Below are 27,007 nucleotides of genomic sequence, written 5' to 3'. Positions count from 1 at the left end.
AACACCTTTGAACTAAAATAAAAAAACAGAAAATGTTAAGTAATTTTGTTTCAGAAAAATATGTGTAACTGGAAAAGCCATATGTGGGTTTCTAAAATGGAATTAAGCATCCAAAACTACATCAATACAGTATTATTTTAGTCTGCTGGCTTTGGTGAGACGATTGACTCACATACTGAAGTGGCACTATGCTTGTTCCTTGTTCACAGGAAAAACAGTGAGAGAACAACAATTACGTCAAAATATACAATAAAGACTATGCGAATGTATCTTGTTGCAATCGGCTGAAGATTTCATGGCAGTCTTGGAGAGGCATATCCTAGCGGATCAGGTACCCATGGCTGGGTGGGTGTGCTTTTCCCCTTGCAGAATGCAGTATCTCGGAGTATCTGGCACCTTCTTTCACGAGTCCACCCCACGCTCTGCCGGTGAACGCCCCGCTCCCCCCCAGCCACGGTCCTGCGGCAGCGGGTAGGACCAGGGTTTGCCATCGCGTTCCGAGCAGCGCTGGGATGTGGCCCATGCCTGACAAAGGAGGAGCCTTTTCTGTCGATTGAAATCACTTCTCTCGGTAACAAATGACCAAACCTAACGAGGCTTCTGTCCATTTAGCATCTGCAACTACTCCTGTTCAGCTATGGCGACATAAAACTAACGTCAGTTTGAAAGGCACAGTATTACAAAATGGCAAAACCAGTACCTAAAGAGTCAGGAACAACTGTAAATTTTAACCTTATGAATTCACACCCTAATTTTCACGAGTAAGAAATCCTTTGTTTCATTTGCAAGAGGAATGCAGAGGTAGCTCCCTGGAGCAACGTGGTGAAAGCTCCCAAGACCTGTCGGACCCCTCTAGATGTTCTCAAGCTTTAACAACAGTAATTCCCACCTACAGATTATCCCGCCGCTCTCTGTCGAAACCACCTCTACACGCCTTTGTTTTGTGGTGCTGACAAACGCGCAGGAGCCGCGGGCGCGGGGGCGGTGGGGCCGCTGCAGCTCCCGCCCCCCGGGCCGCGCTCCCCCAGGCGGCCCCGGCTCCCCCATCAGGCGGCACCGGCTCACCCCTCCGCGGGCTGGGACCGCCGGGCTGCGGGCGGCCACCCCCGGCGGTCGGGCCGACCCGCTCCAAACGGCCCGGCCGTTTGGGGTTTCAGCTCCACCTCCCGGCTCAGGCGGTGGGCGGGTGGCGGTGCCGGCGCGGCCGGTGTCGGCGCAGCCGCGCCCACCCCCGGGGTTCCCACCCGCTCCTCTCGGCGCAGCGACAACATAACGTCCCCACGGGCCCGGTTCCCCCGGGCTCTCCCTGCTCCGCTCCGCTCCGCCCCGCCCCGTTCCGTTCGGCCCCGCCCCGCGCCGTTCAGCTCCGCCCCGTTCCGCTTCGCTCCGCCCCTCCCCGCCCCGTCCCGCCCCCAGCGGGCGGGCCCGGTCCCGCTCCCGGAAGCGCACGGCGAGGCCGCGGGCCCGGCGGGGTTTTTCTCTTCCGGGCGGCGGGCGCCATGAGCGACGTGGTGGAGCGGACGCTGAGCGCGTTGCCCGGGCTGCTGGGGCAGCACGACCCGGGCGCCGGGCCGGGGGGCGCCGGTGGCCCTGGCAGAGCTTCCGCCACCTCCCGGCTCGGGAGCCTCATCCGGAGCATCACGGCGCTCACCTCCAAGCATGTACGGGCTGCGGCTGGCCCCCCGCTCCCCCCGCTTCTCTCCCTTCCCGCCCTCCGCCTCCCGGAGGGGCCGGCGCTCCCCGCGGCCGCTGGGGCGCCGAGTGCGGTGCCGGGCTGGGCGCGGGGGCTCCCTCGGCCGCGGGGCCTGTTGGGCTGTGGAACCCGGCGAGGAGCCTCGGTGCAGAGCGAATTTACGGGGTGCCGTGTTAGGCTGCCTGGGGGGGCGTAATATTTTAATTATTTAGATTTTGTTAATATATTACTTTATCATGACTTATTTAGTATAGTATTTATTGACTCTGTGCTTGAAACAAGCTGTCTGAGCTCACTGCGTTAAGTGAGGTATACGCTGGTTTTGGGAAAACCGTGTAATATCCCAGAGTGTGAGGGGTTGAAGGGCCCTGGAAAGCTCATCCAGTGCAATCCCCCCATGGAGCAGGAACACCCAGCTGAGGTTCCACAGGAAGGGGTCCAGGCGGGTTTGAATGTCTGCAGAGAAGGAGACTCCACAGCCTCCCTGGGCAGCCTGGGCCAGGCTCTGCCACCCTCAAGGGGAACAAGTTTCTTCTCATATTCAAGTGGAACCTCTTGTGTTCCAGTTTGGACCCATTACCCCTGGTCTTACCATTGGTTGTCATAATTACCATCGTAATATTGTTAAATCTATCTATCTGTCTCATATTTTACCTCCAAAATTTATGTGAGATTAAAATAAGTTTAACCTGTTCTAGGAAGAAGAGAAATTAATCCAGCAGGAGCTAACCAGTTTGAAAGCAACAGTTTCTGCCCCAAACACAACACTTGTAAGTTCTGTTCGTGGTTACAGGCGGTGGGAACAGCAAAGGTGAAGCAAAATGGTGTTCTCACTCTTTCTCCAGGTGGCATGTACAGGTTAGCTGTGTTATGGGTATTTAATCATCTGCTTTACAAGGTACCGACGTCTGGTTTGGCAGCGTGGTTAAAATAGTGAGGATGCTGTGATTCTGTTAGATGTGAACAAACTGTAACAGGATGGTGCTGAGAGTCCATCATTCTGTAGTTTCTAAAATAATGTAGACAAAAACCTGTGAGATGAACAACTCCCATCAGATGATGTTCTTCGCAGGGTAACATTGTTCTTATAATTAGCTTGTGCTGTATAAGAACCTGTGCATTGCATGCACAGTGGTTTGTACTGAGTTGCAGAACTTGGTATCTTCAGGTTTAGATACGCGATGTATATTTCAGTCCCGTGAGTGGGAATTTTTTAAAGGAAGAATAAGGTTTTACATCACACATAGTGAAAACCTATCCTAGGTCAGTGTAGTGATCGGTAAAGAATAATTTGCACTAGCAGTGTGATGATCTAATGTTTCAGATAATTTTTTTAGTTTAGTCATCATCTAATGTTGATCGCATACATGATAATCAAAATAAGGTGTCTTTCAGGGTACTATATGGGAATTATGCTTTTGTGGCCAAAAATTGATATTGATTTGCAGAAGAGGTTCACAGCAAAGGAAAAATGAAGAGTCCACTGCTTTTAGAAAATAAATTTGAATACACATATGTTTCTGTCAAAGTCCTCTACTTCATTAGAGCATAAAACATGATTGACTTAAAGTTCTCACTAATTTATTTTTACTATTTCAGAGACTGATGAAAGAATGTATGGTGAGGTTCATCTATTGTGAAATGCTGGGCTACGAGTCTTCCTTTGGATATATCCATGCAATCAAGCTTGCACAGCAAGGAAATCTCTTGGAGAAAAGAGTTGGTATGTGCATGGAGCTGTAGCCTTAATAATATTCTCAAACAAATCTCTTAGGATTTATAATTCATGTAAAAATACAACTGAAAATGTTGTTCTGCTTTCTTGGTCTTGTCTCTTAGTCTTGCTCCTCTTTGAAAACAACTAAACCCCTAGTTTGTGAGCTGCTCTCTATCTGCTTGTACAACAGAAGGCAGGGGAAAGTATTATAAATCATCGGTTGTTCTTTCATTGTTGTGAATTGCAGCACAAATAAACAAGTAATTTATGAGCAATTTTGTTTAAAATCACAGCAAGCTGAAAGTGAGTTTCTGCTAGGAACTGCTCTCTTTTTCAAGTGCTGTAGTGTGAGATTAGGCAAAGATATTAATGCCAGTTCCTGCAAGCATAGTATTGGTTTCCCAGCGTTCAACTAAAGAGAATTGTTTAGAATGTTTTAAAAGGGCTTATTCCTGTTAGCAAAGTGGCTCTAAAATATTTTCTGGTTTGGTGCTTGTAGGCTCTTTTGGTTTAGAAACAGTTGTAGGCAATGAGGCAAACAGGGAGATCCTTACAGCGTAGATGGCGAAGTTCCAGAGGAAATCTGAAAGGCTAGTTCGGACCTGCTCCCCGTAGCTGTAGTCTGAAGTCGCTCTCAGCCTGTCTCGTCTGGAGAATTTCCTTGCAGTTGCTGATTCAGCTGCCTAGTGAAGACATTTCTTCTTGTTTGCAGAGAAAATGGTTTAACTCCAAGCAATACTATGTCTGCATACACAGAAGGGAAGCAATGTCTTGCGGGATATGCTTGTTTGATATCCTTTGTTTGAATTTCACCTGGATCATCAACTCAAGTATTGGAGTTTCTGAGAGAATGCGTTACAAGTGATGATTTTAAAGTGGCTTTATCCTTGAGTAAGGAAAGCCAGAGTGCAGATGCTCTGGTAGGGATTAAGACATTCTCTCTTCACCAAACCTGGGAGAGCAGGTGGGAAGCTGTTTTGAAGAAGACTTTGTGACCTCTGTAAGTGTCAAGAACCAATGTGTCTTGTTGTTAATTGGTTTGAGACCTTTCTATGCTAGGGCTCTTTTTGAGAAGACTTTGGTGAAGCAGCGTTTTATTTTAAATGTAGGTAAAGTTCTCTGGACACAAAATGCCCTGAAGCTTCGATTTGGTAAAAGGGTTTTATCAAGAGTGTGTGGGAGGGTTTTAGTTTTTGGGTTTTTTCTTGTTGTTCTGTAGTTATTAATACATGTGATACATGAGGATAACCTTTCCTGTTCCTGGTGCAGTGCACCAGGCTCTGTATGAAGGAATCGTTGTCAGTTGATCCAAATGGACAGGTTACTCTTTTACCACGTGAGCCTCAATGAATGAGAGTGAACTGCATTTTGGCAGGTGTGCCAAGCTGATTAAGTCGGTAGTTTCACAAGCAGATAGATCAGTCGGATGGCCCAGACAGTTATTTGCATCTAGGTTTTGATCCCTAAGCCCTGAATGAACCAAGACCTTTTTAAAGACCCATGTTGTAATACAAATGTTGTCCTGAGTTGTGGCACAGCCTTCCCAGCTCCCCACTTCACGTCCCTTAGTTTAAAGGAAGAGGAGTCTTGAAGAAGAAGTTTGCTGGCAAGTTTAGTTTATGCGGTTCTGCATTGTTTCCTCCTTATTAAGAAATAGCAAAGGGGTTTTGGGCATAGGATGCTGAATTTACTTCTGTGTTCCGAGTCAAATATAAAATGTATTTGAAATGGAACTTTATTTTTTTCTAAAAAGAGAAGCAGGTTTAAGGAAGTACATTTGCTGTGTAGTCCAGAAGGAATATACTTCTGTCTGTGCAGAGGAGATATTCCTTTTCAGGGAGCCATTGCTCATGGTGTTTTTGGCCGCTCTTTAGTGATAACAATATTGTAATGTCTCTTATTTCTCACAGCTTATGAATTCTTAGCTGTTATTTGTTGAGCTTTACTGCAACCTAAATATAACTGATTTGCCTAGAAATAAAGTATCGATATTTGAAACAGGAGCAACGGTCATCCAGCAGCGGGGTTTTAAAATTGAATTAATTCTTCTTGTATTACGAGGGTCTTAAGTTTTCTATCTTGAAGTTACTTCCTGCTTGAAAGTAGTAACAGAGGCTGCTTTCTTTTTTAGGTTACTTGGCAGTGTCTTTATTTCTCCACGAAAATCATGAATTGCTACTTCTGCTAGTGAACACAGTTGTGAAGGTACAGTGTTGTTGGAGGTTTGGAGGTGAACTAAACGTGGGCCAATTCAACCCTGTTTTGTGTCACACAGCCTCTAAGCTGTGTGCCCGTTAGTTCTGCCTGCTCTCTTACAGTTGCCTGTTTCTTTGCTTAGCAGTGAAAACTTGGAAACACCTTCCCTGGCTTTTTTATTTAATCTTGGCATTCCTGCTGTTGTAGTTATATTTTTAATGTTTTTTTCAAATTAGATATACCATAAAATGTCCTGTGTAAAATGTACCAATTTGGTATGTTCTCAACTCCAGGGGAAGCCATACATGACTATTTCAGCATAAACTTTGCTTTTAGCTGACAGCAACTGTCTGCTCACTTCTTTGAGTTCTTTTGATACATTTCATGGAAAGTGGAAACGTACTTTAGAGTGACACTGAAAATCTGTTACCCAATAATATTTCATAGGTGTAATCTTCTGTATTACTGCCTCTTACATGGAGCAACTTTGACTTAAACAACTCTGTCACTGTCATCACTATTTTTATATTACAGTAGGCCAAAGTCACATAATTCTAGACTGAAGGTGAGGTTCATTTTGATGTTGTAATTGAAAACTCTTTTATAAAATTTCTAAAAATCTGGCTTGAACCTGGGAACAATAGAGAAAGAAGCAGAATACGAGTCCACAAAGAACTAAACCAAAATGAGCACTAAAGCCTATCTGAGAGAAATGGCCAGAGCAAAGAATGGCGTGAGCTGGAAACCTTACGTGTTTCATTTGTTTTGAACAATACAGTCTTGTATTTCATGAGTTCATCCATCCCTTTTTGATTTGAGGTTCCAGTGGGCTGTATCTACTGGTTTTATTTGTAGTGCGACAGATTGTGATTCTTTAATTTTTTTGTCTTGTAGAACATTACATGTAATTTTCCTTCTCCTCCTAGGGAGTGTGTAATGCCTAATTTTAGTGTACAGATATGTAACTGGCAGTATTATTGAGCTTGGTCTTTTTTCTATATTTGTTTAATTCTTTGGGCTAGTTCAAGGGCACTGGAGAGCATACTGTTGAATTCTATGAGAAGTGACTCATCCCACTGTTCCAACTGGGACTCAGCGTAGTTTTGCAGTCATCAAACTATTTCAGTAAACAGATATTGATTGTAGTTCTGTGTGTCAGTCTCTCATACATTTAAAATACGAATGTAGTTCTATATCATAAGTCTGAGGAGCTGCTTGATCCTTCTTCCTGTATAAGGGAAGAAAAGAACGCTGTGAGCTCAGTGAGAGCTGGTGCTTCTGGGACGTGAGCAGGCAACTGGCGGTGGGGCGCTGGCTGTAGCTGGGCTGGGTGCAGCCCGCCTGGGAAGATTTGGGGTGCGTCTGTGCAGAATTTAAAAGCCTAAATGAAAAATGACTGTCTCATCTCAATGACTTTAACAGGACTTACAGAGCACTAATCTAGTAGAGGTGTGCATGGCATTGACCGTTGTCAGCCAGATCTTTCCGCGGGAGATGATTCCAGCTGTTCTTCCCCTAATAGAAGACAAGCTCCAGCATTCGAAGTACGTATTTATTTCAAACAGCCTTGTACGGGTGAACGACTTATTTCTGTAGGTCTAGTAAACTAGTGGTTTTTTCTATGAGTTACTCTTTCTAATTGTTACCTACGTTAATTACTTCTCTCCCAGTGTTTCTCTTGGATTCTTGTCTCATTTATTTGCAGTCTTGACTGAGTGTTGGATGGGTATTTTTTTCATCGCCGGCTTTCATAGGTAAATGTAATTGGCTTTATCTGCTGGAGTCCTTCCAACAAATACATGGATGAAGAAGTGTTTGTAGAGTAAGTGGAGAGATAGATGGGGATCCTGAAAGTGTTTCACTGATACACTTTTACCCAAGTTTCTATGAAGAGCTTTATTAAAAGAGAAGTATCTGCAGATATCAATGTCCTTGAATTGTTTGATTCTTAATTTATAATATCCCATACACAGAGAATAACATTAGTGTGTTGATTGAAAGGGAACTGCAGCAGGAGCTGAGTCAGTAGCTTCTGGACAGGTATCTTTCGCAGCTGCACATGATCACGCAGAGCAGCAGTGGCCAGTTTGACTGTTTATTTGGTGGCCATTGTTTGAAATTTTCAATCTGACATCAAGCACTACTGAACTTTTAAGTTGTTGTCACTGCCTCACTTGAATGATATTTGCAAAGTCAATTTTTTATCAAATATGTAAAACGTGGGTTCTCGTCTCTCTTCAAATCCTGATGTTCTGATGACTGGCCACAATTTTACAGTGCTGTAGAAATAACAAGTGAAAGTTAAGTCAAATACTTAACATACACAAGCAGCTTCATTTCACTTTCTGTGAATCTCATTTCTCTTTAGGGAAATTATCCGAAGAAAAGCTGTTCAAGCTTTATATAAATTCTATCTCATTGCTCCTAACCAAGTTCAGCACATTCACGATAAGTTCCGGAAAGCCTTATGTGACAGGGATCCTGGAGTCATGGCTGCTTCTTTGCATATTTATCTTCAGATGATTAAGGTAGGCAAAGAGTTAGAAACGCAACGGAACTTGAGAGCTGTTTATATGTGTTGGTTTTATTATTAAATACACACTGTATTGTACAGGTGTTCTATAGGGAAAGCTTACTTGTGATAGTTAATTTATGTGATCATGGGTATCTTTGTTCTGGTTGTTCGTGGTAGCTCTACTGTACGTGATCCAAACCCTCAGTGCTGGCATCCTTGGGGAGAAGATCTAACTTCTACAGTGTGTTAAAAGGCTTCCTGAAATTTAGTTGTTAATATTTTACTGTTGCCTTTAAGTTAAATTCATTCCCTTTGCAAATGTACAAGAAAATAGCGTAGGTATAAAGTGAAGAACTTAGAGGCGTTGAGGAATGAGAGTAGAAGTTTGACTTAAAGAAATGAAACCGTCAGTGTAGGTATTTTGACCTTACTCAGTTTGTGGATTACTCTCGCTTTTGACACGCTGTATCAAATTATTTGAATTGTATTTCTTTGTGTAGGAAGACTCATCCGGATACAAGGACTTGACCGGGAGTTTCGTTACCATCCTAAAGCAGGTGGTGGGAGGGAAGCTCCCTATTGACTTCAACTACCACAGCGTGCCAGCGCCCTGGCTGCAGATTCAGCTCTTGAGAATACTGGCGCTGTTAGGAAAAGACGACCCGAGGTAACCAGCTCTTTCCCTATCAGTAATATTTTCAGGGTACAAAGAACACAGTCATAACCCGCATCTCATAGACAGCTTTCTGCTTTGTTGTTTGGGTGATGTGGTGTTTATTCTTTAATAAGAGGACTTCTGTGTTGAACTTCTAACACGTTTGTTATTAACCAGTGCAATCAGCAGATATTCTTTAAACTGCAAAATTAGTTTATTAGCTTCCAGATTGGTTATATGGTTATTGTGGAATATGCTAGAAGTATATGTTCTTGCTGCCACTTTTCTTACTAGGTTACCAAACAGCTGTGTGAAAATCCAGAGTAAATTCACTTTAACAAGTGTTGTTATTTAGCGAGGACTTAGTTGTCCGTGATCTTTTTCCTGTTGACGTTTTATGTTTTTATACAAGCAGTGAGGGGAGTGGTTTTATTCTTGATAGAGCAAATGTTTCTTTAGAAAGCTGCGAACACCTTGTTAGATGCCATTTAGAAACGTGTGATAGAGATTTTCCGTGTTAAAGCGGTTCTGTGGATATGGATGGTGTGTGTTACGGGTTTCAATACTGGTGTTTGAGCTGTTTGCAAAATAAGACTCTGTGCTTGTTGGTGCTGAATTCTTATCTTTTTCTTGTTAAACAGCACAAGTGAATTGATGTATGATGTTCTGGATGAATCTTTAAGAAGAGCAGATATAAATCATAATATTACGTATGGTGAGTGAGGTTATTTTATGTAATTGTAAGTATTGAAAATGTGAGTAGTCAATTGTGCTGAAATATCTGTGCAGTGCTTCTGAAAAATCTAATTATGTTCTCAATATACAACAACTGTTTTCTTAGGTGTTTTGACGAGTAAATTGTAAAGCAAGCGATAGTGCTGCAGTTCCTTGATCCAATCAATTAGCTTGTTTGACTGTTAAAGCCGTTTGCGTTATATTTACTAGAGGTTAATTACCTGCTGCTTTCCTCCCCACAGCCATCTTGTTTGAATGTGTCCAGACAATTTATACCATTCATCCCAAATCCGAACTACTTGAAAAGGCTGCCAAGTGCATTGGAAAATTTGTTTTGTCACCCAAAATTAATTTGAAATACTTAGGTAAGGTTACCTGATTTCATAAATATGTTTTGATTTTGATTGTAGTAGTATACATTCCCTTACATCATTTCCAATCACTTATATTCTAGGTTTAAAGGCTCTGACCTATGTTATCCAGCAGGACCCTAATCTGGCACTTCAGCACCAGATGACAATAATTGAATGTCTGGACCATCCAGATTCCATTATTAAAAGGGAGGTCAGTGACTTTTTAAACATCAAATGGTAATTTTCAAGATGGGTGATTGGTTTTGTAAAATGAATAGTGTAAATGGTGTATTATTTCTCAGTTATTGAGAAGCCGTTATAAACTCTATTAATATGACGAACTGTGTAAATAAGCATGGTATTTAATTTCAGTCTTGCCAAAGAAAGGCAGTTGCTCACATTTGGGATTGTACTAAAGTGTCTATTTGCCTGCTTCCTTTTTTGAGTCATCACAACCAATTACATATAGTTTTTGCATTCTCTTTCAGACTTTAGAGCTTCTCTATAGAATTACAAATGGACAGAATGTAATTGTCATAGTTCAGAAGATGCTTGGCTACTTAAAAGAAAGTAAGGAGGAATATGCTATCATCAACTTAGCTGGCAAAATAGCAGAACTAGCCGAGAAATATCCTTTTATTTTTCTGAAGCTTTGGAGTCAGAGCTCAGGCGTACGTAGCATTTGTACCTTTCAAAGCATCTGTCGTCATTGCAGGCAGGAAGCGTTACAGCCGTGCTTTCCATTCTTTCAAATGCAAAAAAGCGTACAAAAATGACCACGGTGTTTGCATTTCCTTAAGGGAAAGCACTGTTGAAAATTTCCATTTGGTAAGTGCGCATTTTCAGGATGTATTTAAGGGAAGGCAAAAGCTAAATTCCAAAGTTAACAAAGGCTCATCAAACTTTAAATATATAAGAAAAGCAATGTTACTTTCCGTGGAGAGCTTAAAAATGCTTATTGCTTTTCAGTAAATCAGCAGCAAAACACTGCTGAAAAGAACAGCGATCTGTCATTGATCAAGTGACACTGGGTGAAATAACTCCGAAGATTGCGCTGGAAAGCTGGCGTGGAACAAGCGTGAACCGCAAATGCCGTAGGATATGTTTCCGGAGCTAAATCCTCGTGTGAACATATCTGTTCCTACTGTGTGAAGTCTACTTAAACTCTTATTTTTGACTCTAACGTTTATTCACGCACAACAAAATGTATTCATTGGGGAGCCAGCAAATTGCCCATAACGGGGAGCTGTGAGTTCCCATGCAGGCTTTTTCAACACAGCAGTGACTGAAGAGTTCTCTGATTGACTGCCGGTTTTCATGAAGTTTACAGGAAACACTTTGTAAAAGGTACAGGGATATTTCCTCTTCAGTTAGATTGAGCTGGTATTAGACCATCAGTCCCCCAGTGTACTGGAGAGATCAAGATGGGTGGCTTATTTGTGGAGAATTTATTTCCCTAGGAAATGCACTAAAAAAGAAAGTTATGCCTTAGCGCTTTATTCCTTAACATCTGGACACATATGCCCCTGACAACGGGTGGTTCATCCAAACCATGAACGCTGTGTTTTCAGTCGGAGGTGACGTTGTGCATCCTGAAATCCCACACAACTTCCTGAGGCTGTTGGCCGAAGGTAACTCCCTGAATGCTCGGAAGAATTAGACGTGTTCCTCATCATCTGGCTTTTTTACTTAAAATACGCTTTGAAATATGTGATGGGAGGCGTTATTTGTGTTTCAGGCAGAGTATGTGTTGTTTCCTCTCTAGGATTTGATGATGGAAAAGAAGATGATCAGCTTCGGGTGTATGCAGTACGGTCCTATTTAGCTTTACTTGACGAGGAAGGTGCATTGTATCCCCAGAAATTCCTTCAAGTTATGAGCTGGGTAAGGTCAAAGTTGAATATACAGATATGAGGAAATAGTCAAAGGTGGTGATGGTTTTAATATCTACCTTTAGCTTTTATTTTTAGCAGTAATATTCTAGATAATATGCTGAAATCTGTTTTTAGTCACCTCTTCTGGTGCCCAAGGGCTTCTTAGTTTGTTGTAATTTATGGAAAAGCTGACTCGTTCCCCTTAAGGCAGGTGACTGTTGGAATGGCTTAGCAGCCCCATGAATCCGACCACATAACTGACGGCCTTTCCGTCTTCATCAGGATTAGGCCAGATGTGGTTGTTAAATGCGTTCTGAGCCTTGCAGGCGAGTGGCCAAGTGCTGTGCTGGTATTGCCTGGTACCTGGGTCAGCTTCAGCTTCCCCCAAGGAAGAGGCTGCTTTGTGGGCAAATCATGTTCTGCAAGGGCCTAATTGCTATGTTTAGCTTGCTTTTCAAAACAGCTCTTTGATTTTAAAGAAGCTAAAAGCTGGAGTGTGCTGAGGTAAACACAAAGATAATTTCAAGCCTTTGACGTTTAAAAGACAAAATGGTAATGAAATTATTTAGAACATGTTTAAATAATGGTTTGTGGAACGTGAGGTAGATTTTATTATGGTGTTGCTTGCTACTACTTTCTAATTTCAAGACTGAAAGCACTGCTCTGTGTTACTTATTGCATATTTTGTCTGTTCTTTGTGAACAGGTGTTGGGGGAATATTCCAGCCTTGTTACAGATGTTGATCCAGAAGTTATTCTGACAAAGCTACACAGCTTGCTGAAGAAGACTTTTGTGACTTCTGAAACTAAAGCGTGGATAATGGCTGCGGTCACCAAGATAGCATCGCGTACCTCCTGTTCCAAAACAGTTGACACACTGATCCAGGAGTTCAGCAGCTCTCTAGATACGTGCATGAGACAGCACGCCTTTGAATTGAAGCATCTGTGTGAAGACAAAGCACTGATGGCAAACTTGCTTCCGTTTGATGCCAGTTGCCATGAGATGGTGGTAAGGCAGCCGCAGGGCCTGTTCTTCATGAACCTCTTTGTACTTTGGGGAGTTGAGTATTTTGGTAAGAAAGTGTTTTCAAAATGAACGATATTTGGCAGTTCTGGCTGGCGCCAGTCTTCAGGCTACTTCAAGTGAGTTTTCAGAAACATGATTCATCACATATGCCTGAAAAAGTATGATGTTCTATACTGAAAGATAAAGAACTGTGGTGTTTAGTTAATAAGCTTTTAACAATTATTTCATACACTGACTTATTTTTCTGTTGTCTTGTTAAAGACAAGTTAGGCCTGCGTTAGTGGCATAGTACTGCTTTTTAATTCAAAGGGTTCGTTTCCTATTTAGAAACTACTGGTCTTTGCACTGAAATGTCCGTAAAAGGATGGAAAATAGCATTGATATTGATGAGTTTTTTATTTTTTTAATTTAGTATTTTCATATATTATTAGGATCAACCATTTTGGGAAAACTCCGCTGTGTTTTTCTAGTTTAGACAAAAAGCAATAGTGGGAGGAGTTAATTCAAGTCGCACCTCTCCAGCTCACAGTCTGTCCAACGTACTTGCTTAACAGTTTCTGTTAATACAGCAGCTTCACTGGAATATGAGATGTGGGACAGAAGATCCCGATTTGCTAACAAGACACAGTATTCTTCTCGTAACATCAGGCTCATGTACAGAAAATATTTTCATTGCTTTCTCACTTTTCTTAATTCTGTGTAGGTGGACGCGTCCTTATCTTTTCTGGATGGGTTTGTGGCTGAGGGGCTGGGTCGTGGTGCAGCACCATATAAGCCTCATCACCAGAGACAAGAGGAGAAGCTTTCTCAGGAAAAAGGTGACGGTTAGTTTACTGTATTTATTAAATAGCTTGTAAATTACCTGGTAAGTAGTAACAAATAATCCGAGTGTACAATTAATACTATTTCTTAAAGTAATGTTACCTTAATACCAAATCTCTTGTTTGTAGATTTAGCCAAGTTCAACTTAGATTTTAGTTCCACATCTGTGTAGCTGCTATATGCGACTGTTCATTTATGTTGCTGTTGTGCAGATGAGCATGTTTTGCTATAATCTCTGCTGGATTTGAAATACATGGGGATTATTAAAGCAAAGGATTCATAACTCTACTGTACTGAGCACTTGTTCTTGACTGCGGCCTCATAGGTTGCGATGATAATCATTGTGAACTTATGACACAAATCTTGTGTAGGTGCAGATAGGACAGCAGTATCTGCTCTCACTTATTTAAAAATGCCCAAAGACTTTACCTATAGTGCATTTTTAGAATTTTTACTTTTTTTCCTCTATAAATATTTGTTTCGTATAACCAGTCACATAGGGATTTATTGGAGACGCTGCTGAATGATTCGCTCTGAGGTTGGGAAGGTTTTCTAAAACATTACTCTGCTTTGCTTTACTGCTGTTGAATTAGAAACATCAATCTTGTACACTGCATCATCTACAACTAAGTTTTTAAGATTTTGACCGCGGGTTAATGCACACAGTAAATAGTATTGTCCACTCACACGTGTAACTGGGCAGAATTGAGCACTTTTCTGAGACAATTGTAAATTGAGAGTTTTACATCTACAGTCTCTGCTTTAAGCCTGCCAGAAAATCCAAAATTTTGGTGGAGAAATGTTAAGCAAGGTCAAATATGCTGAAGCTGAATACTCTATACTGGTTCTTCCATGCCTATAAAGCCCAGTGAGGGATACAGTGTGCTGGATGTGAGGCTGAGCTCATAGTAGCGCCTCATACTGCGGTGTTGAGCCCAAAATGAGTGGTTTTTGCTGAAGAACACCCATTCGGCGCTCTGGTGTTCGCAGTGCTTTTGCAATTTTGTGTCATCGTCCAAAGCAATTTTTAGAAGCTCTTCAAAACCGCTTTTTGATTCGTAAAGCGTAGTTAGGGTGGCTGGTTTTTCATCCTGATGTGCAAGTCTTAGCGAAAATTATTTATCACCCAAAATGTCAAGTATGTTTGCAAAGCAGACAGTGATATATGGACATAACACTGTGTGCTCAAGATGTTATTTAGGCTCATAAATGAATGGAAAAGCTCACTTGTGTAGATCCAATTCAGTTCTCTCTGCAAATGCTAAGTATTGACAGATGATATGCTGTGAAGTCTCTGTTTAATGTCAGTATTTAAAACCAAATGAATATATGTTTTAGATAAATCCTTTGTGTGTGTAAAATAAACTTATATGAGAACAGAAACATCTATTTTGAATGAGGGCAGAATCCTGAATGGGAAGCCTGAGAAGGGCAGCAGTACCGCGTATCTATTTGCAGACAATAGATTTCTTTCTTACCTTCTTGTTGTAATTGTAAGATTCTGTGTGTCTTGCAGCTCTGAATTTTGAACCTTATGGACTGTCGTTTGCTTCAAGCGTGTCGGCAGCTGGGGTCACGGGCAGACAGTCCCCCACTGGCTTATCTTTTGGCTCTGATACCTCCGGTAATAGTGCTGAGACAGGGCATAAAGAGTGAGTCAATTCGTGTTTGAAATGAAGTACATTTCAGCCTCTGTTCTTGTCAGTATTGTGTGTCTTTCCTTCATTACCTGGAACTAAAAAGAATAGAGTTGAACTTGGAAACCTCTGTCATGTAGAAGGAAATCCAGGATTTCTTTAAACTAACTGGGAAATGCTAATGCAATTAGACTGCTTTTTTTCCACGTCCTTCACAAAGTACAAATTAAGTGGTACATAATGCAGTAAAATGAAGCAGGATTACCTGATGATTACACAATTAAGTACTTTTTTCCTCTGGCTTCTTGCTTTTTGTTACAGGCTATGCTTGCTTTTTATGGACTTAGAGCAATGTGCCTGTTAAGGAGGTTTATTTTGGTGAAAGCGAGGCTGAGATTTGCAGTGTTTTAGAACACTACAAATAAATGCCATATCCGCAGCTTCATGCGATTCATTGACTTCATTTCTACTGTTGTAAATTGGTATGCAGGAAAGCTTGGGAGATTTCTCAGATCCTTTAACTATTTAGTGTAAGGAAATGTGAGTGATGCTTTTAGGCGTAGGACTTGCAGTGTTTAGCCTGCATCTGTTAAGTTCTGCTGGAGTTGAGGGAGAACACAAACGCTTCTCATAAGAAACACCAATATTTTCTAGCTCTCTCCTAATTTTCAGCCTCTTATATTAACAGAATTTTTGAAGGAATCAGCAATAGACTTATTTAAATATACTAGAGATTCCCAGAATCTTTCTCCTGAATGGTGTTTGAAATAGTTTTGGCATGTTTTTATGAATGTGATGTCCGTATAGTTGATCCTGCTTTGTTCTGTTTGTCTTTTTAGGACAAATAATCTGAAACTTGAGGGAGTACGCAAGCTGTGGGGAAAGGAAGGCTATCTTCCCAAGAGAGAAAACAAAGCAGGGAAAGCGGATGAGCCACAAAGTGCTTCTTGCGGCAGCGTGTTGGCAGGACAGGCGGGCGATGCTGCTGCCTCGCGCTCCGATGGAGCCGCCGGCCTCCCCGAGCAAGACAGAGAGAAGCAGCACTTGGCATCAACTTTGTTTGTCGGGCTGGGGTCAAACGCTGCTGTCAGTCTGGTAAGCGGTTCTTCTGTGATTTACCAGATTAAACTTGACACGTTGCCTTATTTACAGTTACAGATACTTATGTTCAAGTGGCCATCTAATTAATTAATTAAAACCAGGCAAAAAAACCTGAGTAATTGAAAAACTCTTGAAAATTACGTTTATAATCTGCTTGATGAGAGCCTGGTAGAAGTTGGATATTACTTGATCAGGCGATCTCTGGAGCAGATCTGATTAGGTAACTGGAACTTCCCTCTGTTAACAGGTTGCCCTTCAGGTTTTACCCTCAGTTTTCCCTGATCACTGTTCCTTGACCCAGCTTTGCGGAGCTGTTTGCGCTCATTTGGCAGTAAGGCTGGAGTTTGCCCTGTGTCAGGATCATTTTTTATTTATATATGGTAATTTGTGGAACGTTAAAGAATTCATCATTAGGTAACCTTTATAAGACTGGCGTTATCATACCAGCCAGCTCAAAGCTAAGCATTTATTACTGGTTTAACCAGAAAATGTTTGCCTGTGCTTGCTTTTTAACAGGAGCTTTTAGTTTGCTTGAGAGAACGCAGAGCCATTCTTGCATTATGGGCTGATCCAGTACCCTGTAAGGAATATAACAGAAGGACCCATTCAGATGTTTGGGATCGACCTCTGTCTGTCACCTGAACTGATTCCTTGGTTGTTCCTTGCCTGTGCTCTGTTTCATTCTGTGAACAGTAACACAGCTGGTTGCTAGAAACTGTCTTTTTCTTTTTCAGATGGGGAAAATGGACACAGCTACTCAGAAATTCAAGAGAAAATCAAAGATAACTGAAGCTCAAAACAGCGAGGAGATGTCAGACTTCCGAAATAGTGCTGCTCTAGATTTTGGTCCCTTACTCGACACAGTACCTGTTAGTGTGGAAGACTACGAGGGAAATATTCACACAAGGTTAAGGGAAGCCTCCCTGTGTTCTCAAGGTATTGTAGAAGATAATTTAGGATCTGAAACACCTCAGTCCCTAAGAACATCTGGACCGGCTGACAGACTTTCGGACAGTAGGCTGTCACAGTCGTCTTTATTTGCTGATAGCAATATTGACATTTTTCAGCCTTCCCCAAGCACTCAGTGCGAAGGTGCCGGTGAAACACAGCCGGTCCCTTCCTTACCAGCCGAGCTGGAGGCGCCCGCTCGCTCCGGAGCGGTGGCGCTGGCTCAGAGCGATGCCCTAGCGCTCTATTCCTGCAAGGGCTGGACAGACGACTCCTTGTTGCTCACTCTTTTTCTTTCAAACAAAACCACGTCTGCACTTCATGCTGTGAACTTAGTGTTTGAAGAAGCAGAACATTTTCAGGTAAGAAACCTTGTTTCCATTATATTTCAAATTCACTGGGAACTTCTTCCTTTTCGCTTGCATTTCAATGGACAATATTTAGATTTAATATGTGTTTGCTTAAAAACTCTGGCTGTTACACACATCCTGAAGGGTAATGAAAGAAATCTCAGTTCTAAACTTAGTGGTGTTTGATATACAAGTTAGCATCTCACTTTTTAAGTTCACCTTGATTTCATTTCCTGCTGCTTGCCTCCACATAACAAATACGTAGGATTTTTCAGTTCTAAATTCAGCTCCTCCCTGGTGTTTAAGAGGGAATGCAAACCCAACCAGTCGTACTCTGAACGGTCTGGCTTGAGTTGCCACAGGAATCACTGTTACATTTTTGTCTGGGGGTGACTGCTGGGTCTGTGTGTTCATTTGTATTTATCCCATGGGCAGGCACAGTGCAGTTTCTTCCTTCCGTTTTGTGGTTTATTCTCAAAGACATCAGTTGTATTTCCATTCTCGTTCTCATGCATTGGTGTTGGAGAGGAGTCAGTCGATTTAATTTTTATATCAGTTACATCTGGGATTTAACTATGGTTGGTAAAATGTGCGATACTCTTGCTTGGAACTTCTCTTAATTGGAAAGCTGTTTAGCAGTTGCCTATCGGCGTGACTCTCCGTGCGTTTTGCTGAAGGAAGCACAGAACTATGAAACCTTGGGAACACTCAGCAAGTGATAACTGGATTTCTCAACTTCTTGCTTTTACCATATAGCTTGGGGGGTGTTGCAGTGTTGCCTGCTCTTGTATATGAGTTTATTTTGGGACTGAACTACAGAATTCAGGTTTTTGGTCTCTCTGAGCAGTCATTTGTGGGGGGGAGTGGGGAAGCCAAATGGCAGAAAGAAATAAATTCTTAAGTGTTTTAATTCTCATAGAACTCTTGTAGATGTTAATGATTGATTTATCCGTGCTAAGAGCTGAGAAATGGGAGCTCTGTTCACTTGCCAAATAGTCCAAGAAAAATCGAAATAAAAGGCACACAATTTTATAGCTGTGTCTTAGCCACTTACACCAGTTGACAGCAAGACTTACATTCTATATTCCTTTTAAAAAATGATACAGGTTTTGGAGGGTCCCAGCTGCCAGTTCCCTGTAATTGAAGCTGAACGCGTGGAGCGTTGCCAGAGGTGTGTGCGCATGGACAGGCTCTGCACGCAGGGAGTGCTTTCTGGCTTCGTTCATTACCAATCAGAGATGGAAACTCGCCTGGAATTTTCAATAACTTTGTCATTGGTGGACTTCATCAGGTAAATAAAACAAGCTGCAATAGCTTCGTGTTGAACAGCTGATTTTAGTCTAATTGAGATGACTGTTACAGATAGCGAACGGTTACTTATGCACTTACAAAAAGGCACAAAGTTGCAGGAAAAAGCACAAATTTAGTGAGAACACCGACGGTAGCTGCAGGCTGGAATGGTCTTGAGCTACAGAACCTGGTTCTGAGGAGGCAGCGGAGCTGAGCGAACAGAAGGGCTTGCTGCTTTAAAATATCCCATAATATCAACATGTCAAGCGGCAATAAGCGGTTTGGGTACAGGTACCCTGCCTTCTATGGAAAGGCTGACAGCTTTTGCAGGGGAAGAAGAAAACAAATTCTGTTTATTTTTAAGCACTGCATTTATTTTAGAAGTAGCAAAAGCAAGTGTTCTTTTTCCATAGACTTTTCTCTTTTATAGTGAAATCAACCTTGTTTTCCGTTATGAAGTCCTCTCGTTGGCCTTGTTTTGTCTCTTTCAGTGGGCAGATATCTCAAGATATCACTTTGGTCTTTCATTTACATAGAATAACATATTTTTTTTCATTTAGAAATCTAAAGCAAGGAACGGAAACTTACTTAAAAGGCTAAGCTGAGAAGAGGAAGGGTTTGTTTCAGCTGATCTGTGTTTGCTTATTGCTTGCTTGTCCACTTGCCCCCAGGTGTCATTTTTTTGGGAGACTAAATATATTCTGAATACTGTATCTTATTTTGCTGAGATATGCCGTGAACTTGTTTTTAGGCCAATGGAAATGAGTACAGAAGACTTTGGGAAGCTGTGGTTGTCTCTTTCGAATGATGTAAAACAGAATGTGAAAATGTCATCTTCTCAAGGTTCCCTTTCAGCAGCTCTGAATACGCTGCAGCAGAAGCTGAAACTCCATGTAGTTGATATTATAGGTGAGTGAAAGTACACTGTGAGATTGCTTACCACCTCTAATTAGTCCCAGGAAAATGAGTGCATGGGAAAAGCACGTGTCTTATAGTTTAAGGCAGGGCACATGTTGAGAAGCACGGTAAGCACGGAAGCTTTACCCCATGGGCTTTATTTGCCTCATTCAGGGGTCTGTGTGAAGTGTGCAGCAAGCAGTCAGTTTTACAATGGGGCTGTCGCACTGTGACGAGTTTTGGATAGGACAAAAAGATGGGAATGAAGCTCTATGACAAAACAAAGCTGGTTCACATGCAGGAGGCGTGACTCTTGTCATGAGGAGTGGGGCTAAGAGGGGAGAGCAGCAGAGATGGAGTTTGAGAGAAAGATACTCATTGTTTGTGAACTGTAGCTGTTGTTACTTGTTGATTGCTCATTGCTTCATCCGTGGCCTCTGTTTGCAGGCAGCGAGGGGATCCTGGCGTGCCGGCTGCTGCCGTCGCTGCCCTGCCTGCTGCACTGCCGGGCCCACTCGGGGATGCTGGCTCTGTGGTTCAGGTCGCCGTGTGCTGCCCTCCCGGACGCTTTGCTTTATCACTGCCAAAAGGCGATGGAGGAATCCCAGTAACGGTAGTGCCTGCCTTCATCTGCTTGCTGTGTGAAAAGCAAATCAAGGATTTCGAGAGTTGCACAGATAATTACCAAAGCTAAATGAAGATACTGCTGCTCAGAAGTAGCACAGCTGGCATACATCATGTGGACTTTGGGAGGGAAGAATGATGACCTAAATTATGCCTGCAAAAACGTGCTCAGGACTGTACAGTGACTAACAAGTAATCCATTGAACTATTGTTACCTGTTGAAGTGAAATGTATATTTCTTAATTTTGTTGTAAATGACTGAAAGTATTTATTTTTATTATGCAGCTTTTATAGATGCCAACAATTACTCCTCATAGCAACCACTTAGATATGATTTTAAAGAAAATATATCTCCATTATGAGGTCAGACATGATCAGTTGTCAGGATCATCTTATTTTATTTTGGTACCTTTTCTAAAGCTATTTCTAAGCACTGCTGGCAACGAGACCCCTATTGGTCGTTGTGTAAAGTAACTTATGCAGCAACAAATGCATGTTTTGAAAATAGTTAAAAGGTTTTAGTGAGCAACACACTTCTCATGAGCTTTGATTTCTTTTTTTACTGTTGAAGTGGTAATGTCGAAATGAGTTTTTGGTAGGAGGCAGATGTGGCTCTGGATGGAAGCACCTGCTGGGGGATGATCTGAGCCCCTCAGGGTTGGTTCCTGTGTGCGGTTCCTCCTGCCTGCTGTGACACCGCGTTCCTTCCCTTACCTGAGCGGAGGTGCTTGGCTCTCTGGTCATTGCTCCCTGGTCAGTCTGTAAACTTGTTCTGTCCCTGCCCATGAAAATTCACATGGAGCAAATTCTCAGTTATTTTTGCTTCTAATTATTTACAGCCTGAGTGTGACTCCAAAGCTTGGACTTGCCCGGATGCGGCTGTGTTGTGTGTGAATGGTGAGGAACCGTGGTGAGGCGTCAGATCTACATTGGAGCAGCAGGCGTGATAAATGTGTCTGGTTAGGTTGTCTCCTTTACTTCCTGAAATAACCTCAGTCTTGAAAATCCAGCAATCTTAATTTATTTGGATGCTAAATGAAAACTTTAATACAGTTTAGTATTGGTTATAACTGGTTATGCTTTTATTTAAAAAATCAAAGACGGTACCCACGGTTCAGACATGATATAAATGGATTCTAGGGTGGAATTCTTCCTTTGAGTGTTTAATGTCAAGGAGGAAACTTTTTGTTTTATTTCAGTGTTATTGACTCTCACCTGATAAGCACTGCTTGTAAAGGAAAATAGAGTACACAAACTGCTCAGTGACTTTGCTAATGTTCTGGCAAGTGTTCATGGAATCATCGTAAGAATGTTAATGTGTTAATGTTTCTTTTTGTTTGCTCGTTTCTTTGTTTTGAATCATCCCACTTGTGCTATCACAAGAATATAAGCTAAGTTCCTTTTTTATTGCTGCTTCAGTACCCGTTTACTGAGGAGTTTAAAGTGCACTGAACCTGTAAATACACTTAATGTTCTGCATACTTTCGTGTTTACTTGGCACTTCAAGAAAGTTTCTGTAAATAAAAACTGATTTATAGTGGAATAATTCCCACCAAACCGTGTCCCTGCTGGTAAATCAGACTCGTGTTATGCAAAGGGACTTGTGTAATCACATGAACTACAATGGAAGTATCTGGCCTATGCGTTTAAACCATTTCAGCAGTGTGGTGGTCGATGTCCTAGTGTTGAAAAGAACAGCAAAAACCAATATTGCCTTCTCTTGTTCATGTTCTTTGTAGCCTTTTCCACTGTACCAATAGTGTATGTTAAGATGTCAGTATGTAGATTGAAGAGCTTTATCATAACCCCACATAAGGGGGTTTATGGAGCACTGTACCTGTGTCGACCTTCATTTTTAGATTGCCCAGCAAATATTTTTTCTTTATCAGCATCTTTGCATTTCTTGTAGTTTAATAAAATTCAGCTTCATTTTAAAAAAAGCTCTGTACTCGTTAAATATCCTTTGCTACCACGTGGAGCAGTGTTTGTGCGCATGAAGAACTGGTTTCTATTTTAATTGTTTGTGTTTGCATCTGAACAGTGATGAGGAATGCGACGTTGCGGGAGCCTTGAATCCCTGGAGTGACAGAGCACACGTCAGGTCTTTGGAGCAGCTTTCTGTGTGCCCGCTCAGCTTACCCAATGCTCCTTCTGGAATGCTGCTGGGATTTGGTTTCAGGTATCACAGGAGCCTTTGGGGTCTCTGTTATTCATAGTTGACAGCAGTAGGCACCACTTGCTGTAGTGTTGAGGAGGAGTCCGTCTGGTCTCGATCCATCATCCACTTGTCTCTAATATGAAATCTGTTATAGCTGCGTAAGTAATCATACGAAGAAATGATCTTTCATCAAGCTCCGTACTGGAAATCTTTCAGTGAGTATCTTCATCTCTGTGGCGTTCCCATGTACTTTTCTTGGCGACTTATTAGATCTTGAAGGATTAGTTCGTTTTCAGGGTGCACGGGCAGTTCTGGACATTGTGGAGGCAGTGGATGAGTGATTGTGTTAGGTCCATATGGAATCTGATGGATCAGGTTGTCCCTCCTTACCACAAGTATCTTCAGGTATTTTTAGTTGAATATTTCAGCAGGAAAACTGGTGGAAGTGCATCACGGCAGTATGATGCAGTGTGTTTCCCTAAACATAGATCAAATCTCCCGTTGTGTTACGTTACTCTCTGCTAGGTATTCCCAACCCCTTCTCATCCTGTAAGGCTGAGAGAATAAACGTGTGTAACGGATGGCGCTGCCCTGCGGTTTTCCTGTACCTGCGAATAACTCATCAATGGCGTTGCCTGATGGCTTCTAAATACTGGAAAGGTAGTTACGGCTTGCAGAGTCCCACGAGTAGTTTTTCAGCATAAAAAGCTGTATTATCTTTTCTGTGTGGATAAGGCTGTGCGTTGTCTTTTTCTGGCGTTGGGGTATGTATCGAAGTATGTGAAAATGGAGCTGGACCTGCTTAGGTTGTCCAGTTAAGACTTGCGTTTCTGTTCCTGGGATGAGAGTGAGTTGTGCTTAACCTTTTGGTTCTCTTCAGGGTCAGCTATTTACGTGCCTTTCTGTGAGAACGTTTCCTTAACACAAATCAGATTACATGTTCCGTGGTACATGTACAATTTCATTAAGATGCCGGAATGGACACTCCCTTGGGAGTTTCTTGAACATTGACACTTTTCTCTTAGTGCAGAGTTGGCAGCGATGAAGCAAAGAATATTGTGTCCTGCCATGATGTGACTCACGAAGTGAACGTGGCAGCGGTGCTGTACCAGCAGTGTGGCTCAAAGCACCACTTACCAAGATTGCTTTGAACTTTGATTTGAAGGTAGTTGGCAGCTTTCTCTTGGCGCCGATCTTAGATTGCCTCCGGTATAATTGCGGTGTGGGTTGTTTGCAAATCCCGAGCGCTTTCAGCCAAAACAGTTCATCTGTTCTGGGAATGAGGACAGAACGTGTCCCCCTGTGTTCGGGGCAGGGATTTGACACCATCTACCTGCCCTCTCCCTTCACAAATCTGCTCATCAAAGAGCACCAAGGTTGGAAAAGGTGAAGGTGACCCAACTTACGTCACACAAATTCCCTCCCCTTACTGCTTAATTTCAGTTTAAATCGGATGGTAGAACTAAGTAAATCAAAAGGAAACAAAAAGGGCAGTAATCACACATTTTTAATCCACAAATATGATAATACATCATATACTTAAGGTGACCCGAACATTGCCCGTATTTCAGCAATGCTGTTACATACCAAGCTACGAGTACAAAAGTAAACAACGAATATACAGGATATGCAAGTATGAGAAATACTTGAAAACATTCTCTTTCCTTAAGGCTACTCAGATTTATAAATAGAACAACAGATGTTCAGCTGTTTTCTCTAAAATACCAGAATCTGAATATTGATGCTTGCAACACACAAGAAGAAAGTCACGGATCCAGGATATCCCTTTCCTCTGGGCATCTCGAACGGTGAATAATCTCTGCTCTGGCTTTAAATAAAGAAGTTTGTTTGCCACAAGTGAAACAAACACAGAATCCGGCGTGTGCACCGGGACAGGAGTGTTGGGTACAATAAATACTGTTCAAAAGCATCAATTGCCAAACACGGGCTTGGAAAAGAATGCAGCTAATGGTGCATATAAATATGGCTCTGCGAGGGTCTGAACGCGCAGCCCCGGGGGCTGGTATTTCACCTTCATTGCTACTAAATATGCTTTTTCTAGTGAAAGGAAACGTCTTTACAAGCTGCTCTGGTAATGTCTTGTGCTGCCGTTTTTACCGTGCTCCAAAACGAGTTTCTCCTGGGAACAGATGAAAGTGTGTGTAGCACAACCCTGGTGAATCCGTGATCTGAGTGTGTGTATTCTCAAACGTATAAAGGTGCGATGAGCAAATTGTTGTTGCAAGAGAGACAATATAGTTATTCTGGGTCAAGACAGAAGAATAAAACTTTGAGCAGTTTTCTCTGCTGCTGTAGCATTTAAGAATTTAAATGAGAAACACTTTTCTTATCCTAAGTAATAGGTGATCAGCACTGGAAGTCTGCCTTAGAGAGGAATGGCTTTCAAATGGATTTGCTTTGTCAGTTTTCAAGTACATGCATTTCTGTATCATAATATATATGATGTGGGAGGTGTTACCTCCAGATATTGGGATTGCCTGCTGTGTCCATTGAAGACACTGAGGGTCAGCAGACAGAGCTCACCTGAGTCCCTATGGCACTTCTCCTAAGACCGCTGTGGATACTCTAGACTTGGATGGCACTGCAAGTGTAGCCCATGAGGTTCCTTTTTAATCACGTCTCTGTGTTACCGTAGGCACAAATTAACGTCACGGACATGTTAAACCCAGAGTTTTATCTAGGCTGAATATTTTGGGGATGAGGTTGCAACCGTCGGTTCGTGTCTTAGTTGTGCTCCTCTTGGCAAGCGCCTTTCCGAAGGATGTTTAGTTCTGGCAGGCAAAGGGAAAAGCAGGAAGAGCAGCACAACCTCCAGCCCGAACTCACCTGATGTTACCAGGTGCACAAAGCCCGAGATTGGGGAACTGACGGATTTCACCTGGTTTTCTGGTTGCCTTTGAGCCTGAACCACTGAGCTGCTTTTCAAGAATCAGATGGAACCTTCTCTCTGTTATCAGCATGTATAAAACAAAACTCTAATGAAACTACCGCTTCACAGAGCAGCTCTTTCAGTTTTCTCCCACTTCTACTGAGTTTGTATTATTTGTTGTTTTCCTATTAGGCTTAAATACTATGAAAAAATCAGAGATGGCTTCTGATATTGATTCCTGATCCCTCTGAAAGGAGTGAGCTTAACCCATTCCAGCCCTACTTTCTGGCTAAGCTTTTTCGGCCATTATGGAAATAAAAACAACATACGCACCGAGGGCAGCCTGGGGGTAAATTCCATGCTTTGCTTGTTCGCCTTCACCTGTCTATTTGTACATAACCATGCATTTGAGTTCACTTTCTTTCCATGCGTTCAGCCTTGAACACAAAGCTAGTGAGAACACAGCGTATAGCGATCTGTTTCTGAACAACATACATCAGCAGCCTTGTTCACTCCCCTCCTTGGAAAAGACTGAATTATCTGAACAGAACATTAAAATTAATAGCTTTCTGATGTGGGTTTTGTGCATCATCACGAGCCTGGTGAGCACGTTCTGGCCCGCGCTGGGCACTGGGGTGGGAGGCCGGTGGGAAGGGGCTCGCTCACCGGGGCTCATGAAGAGTGGCCAGTCCTAGAGAGAAGTTTTTGGTTGGTTTCTTGGTTTCGAGCGCAGTTTCAAAGGACCTTCTCATCAAGTAGTTTGTTGATGCCATCGCAGATCTTTTTGAGGTACGGCCGGCAATCCCCGTCGAGGCTGTACAGGGCGGTTAGGAACTCCACGTCCGCAAAGTGATTGAAGACGTGGTTGATGCGGCCGTGGGATCTCGGAGTCAGGTGTCGACCCACTAGTTCGTGCACAAGGTCTTTGCATTCGTTCAGAAGTTCTGCAAGAACGTTTCTGTCAAAAGTGTATTCCACCTCGTAGAAGCTGACGATTGTCATGGCAGTTTGGTTCAGCTTCTTCCTGAACTTGTCCACGATTTCCAGCTCTTCTTGGTTGAACTGATTATTTCGATAGAGGATCCCGATTTTTATTGCCACTTTAATCAGGTCTTTCATTATTTTATGGGCTTCCTTTTTGTTTCTTGTGTGTTCCTTTGTCACTTTGTACAGCTCATCGAAGATCTCGCTGCTTGTGTCATCAATCAGCATGTTAGCCATGGTTTTGGAGGCCATTTTGCTCAGGATCTTTTTCTGGGCTTGCAGGGCAAGATTCTTGGAACTGAAACAGTCGGGACCTGTTTTGAGACAGCAGAGAAGAGGGAAAATGTTAATTTTGTTTGGTGAATAATTTTCATAGTTTGTTAAGCAGTGCCTGTGTGCTGAACTGAGACGTTATCTGTATCTCTGATCATTACATACGGTCATGATTGCAGTGATGGAGACGTTATCTGTATCTCTGATCATCACATACAGTCGTGATTGCAGTGATGGAGACGTTATCTGTATCACTGATCATCACATAC

The 27,007-nt window shown here is 42.3% G+C and overlaps 2 protein-coding genes across 5 annotated transcripts in view; one reads left to right on the top strand and one right to left on the bottom strand.

The window, feature by feature from the left end:
• The first annotated feature begins 1,468 nt into the window (after window positions 1-1,468).
• On the top strand, window positions 1,469-22,375 carry AP4E1 (adaptor related protein complex 4 subunit epsilon 1). Of its 4 annotated transcripts, none has more exons than XM_065847659.2 (21): window positions 1,469-1,661; window positions 2,392-2,463; window positions 3,293-3,416; window positions 5,542-5,615; window positions 7,029-7,150; window positions 7,975-8,134; window positions 8,622-8,788; window positions 9,418-9,491; window positions 9,754-9,876; window positions 9,966-10,075; window positions 10,353-10,496; window positions 11,387-11,495; window positions 11,630-11,748; window positions 12,444-12,746; window positions 13,468-13,582; window positions 15,103-15,238; window positions 16,063-16,318; window positions 17,059-17,634; window positions 18,729-18,913; window positions 19,664-19,821; window positions 20,257-22,375. In XM_065847659.2, exons 1-21 carry the CDS (start codon window positions 1,500-1,502, stop codon window positions 20,418-20,420), a joined length of 3,453 nt encoding a protein of 1,150 aa, XP_065703731.2. In that variant the 5' UTR covers window positions 1,469-1,499; the 3' UTR covers window positions 20,421-22,375. The 4 variants fall into 4 exon arrangements, with proteins under 4 accessions (XP_065703731.2, XP_071670210.1, XP_071670211.1 ...); XM_071814109.1 differs by having other exon boundaries at window positions 13,468-13,588; XM_071814110.1 differs by lacking the exons at window positions 1,469-1,661; window positions 2,392-2,463 and adding an exon at window positions 2,471-2,551 and having other exon boundaries at window positions 13,468-13,588.
• Window positions 22,376-24,065: 1,690 nt separating this feature from the next.
• Window positions 24,066-27,007, bottom strand: part of TNFAIP8L3 (TNF alpha induced protein 8 like 3) — a 40,373-nt gene continuing 37,431 nt past the window's right edge. Inside the window, exon 2 of the mRNA XM_065847874.2 lies at window positions 24,066-26,779. Within this exon, the coding sequence (XP_065703946.2) occupies window positions 26,217-26,779 (563 nt within the window). The 3' untranslated portion in view covers window positions 24,066-26,216. The remainder of the gene's footprint in view (window positions 26,780-27,007) is intronic.

The sequence above is a fragment of the Patagioenas fasciata genome, chromosome 12 (genome assembly GCF_037038585.1).
Source record: "Patagioenas fasciata isolate bPatFas1 chromosome 12, bPatFas1.hap1, whole genome shotgun sequence".
In the NCBI taxonomy this organism is placed as follows: domain Eukaryota; kingdom Metazoa; phylum Chordata; class Aves; order Columbiformes; family Columbidae; genus Patagioenas; species Patagioenas fasciata.
This window is presented reverse-complemented; position numbering and strand designations above follow the sequence as displayed.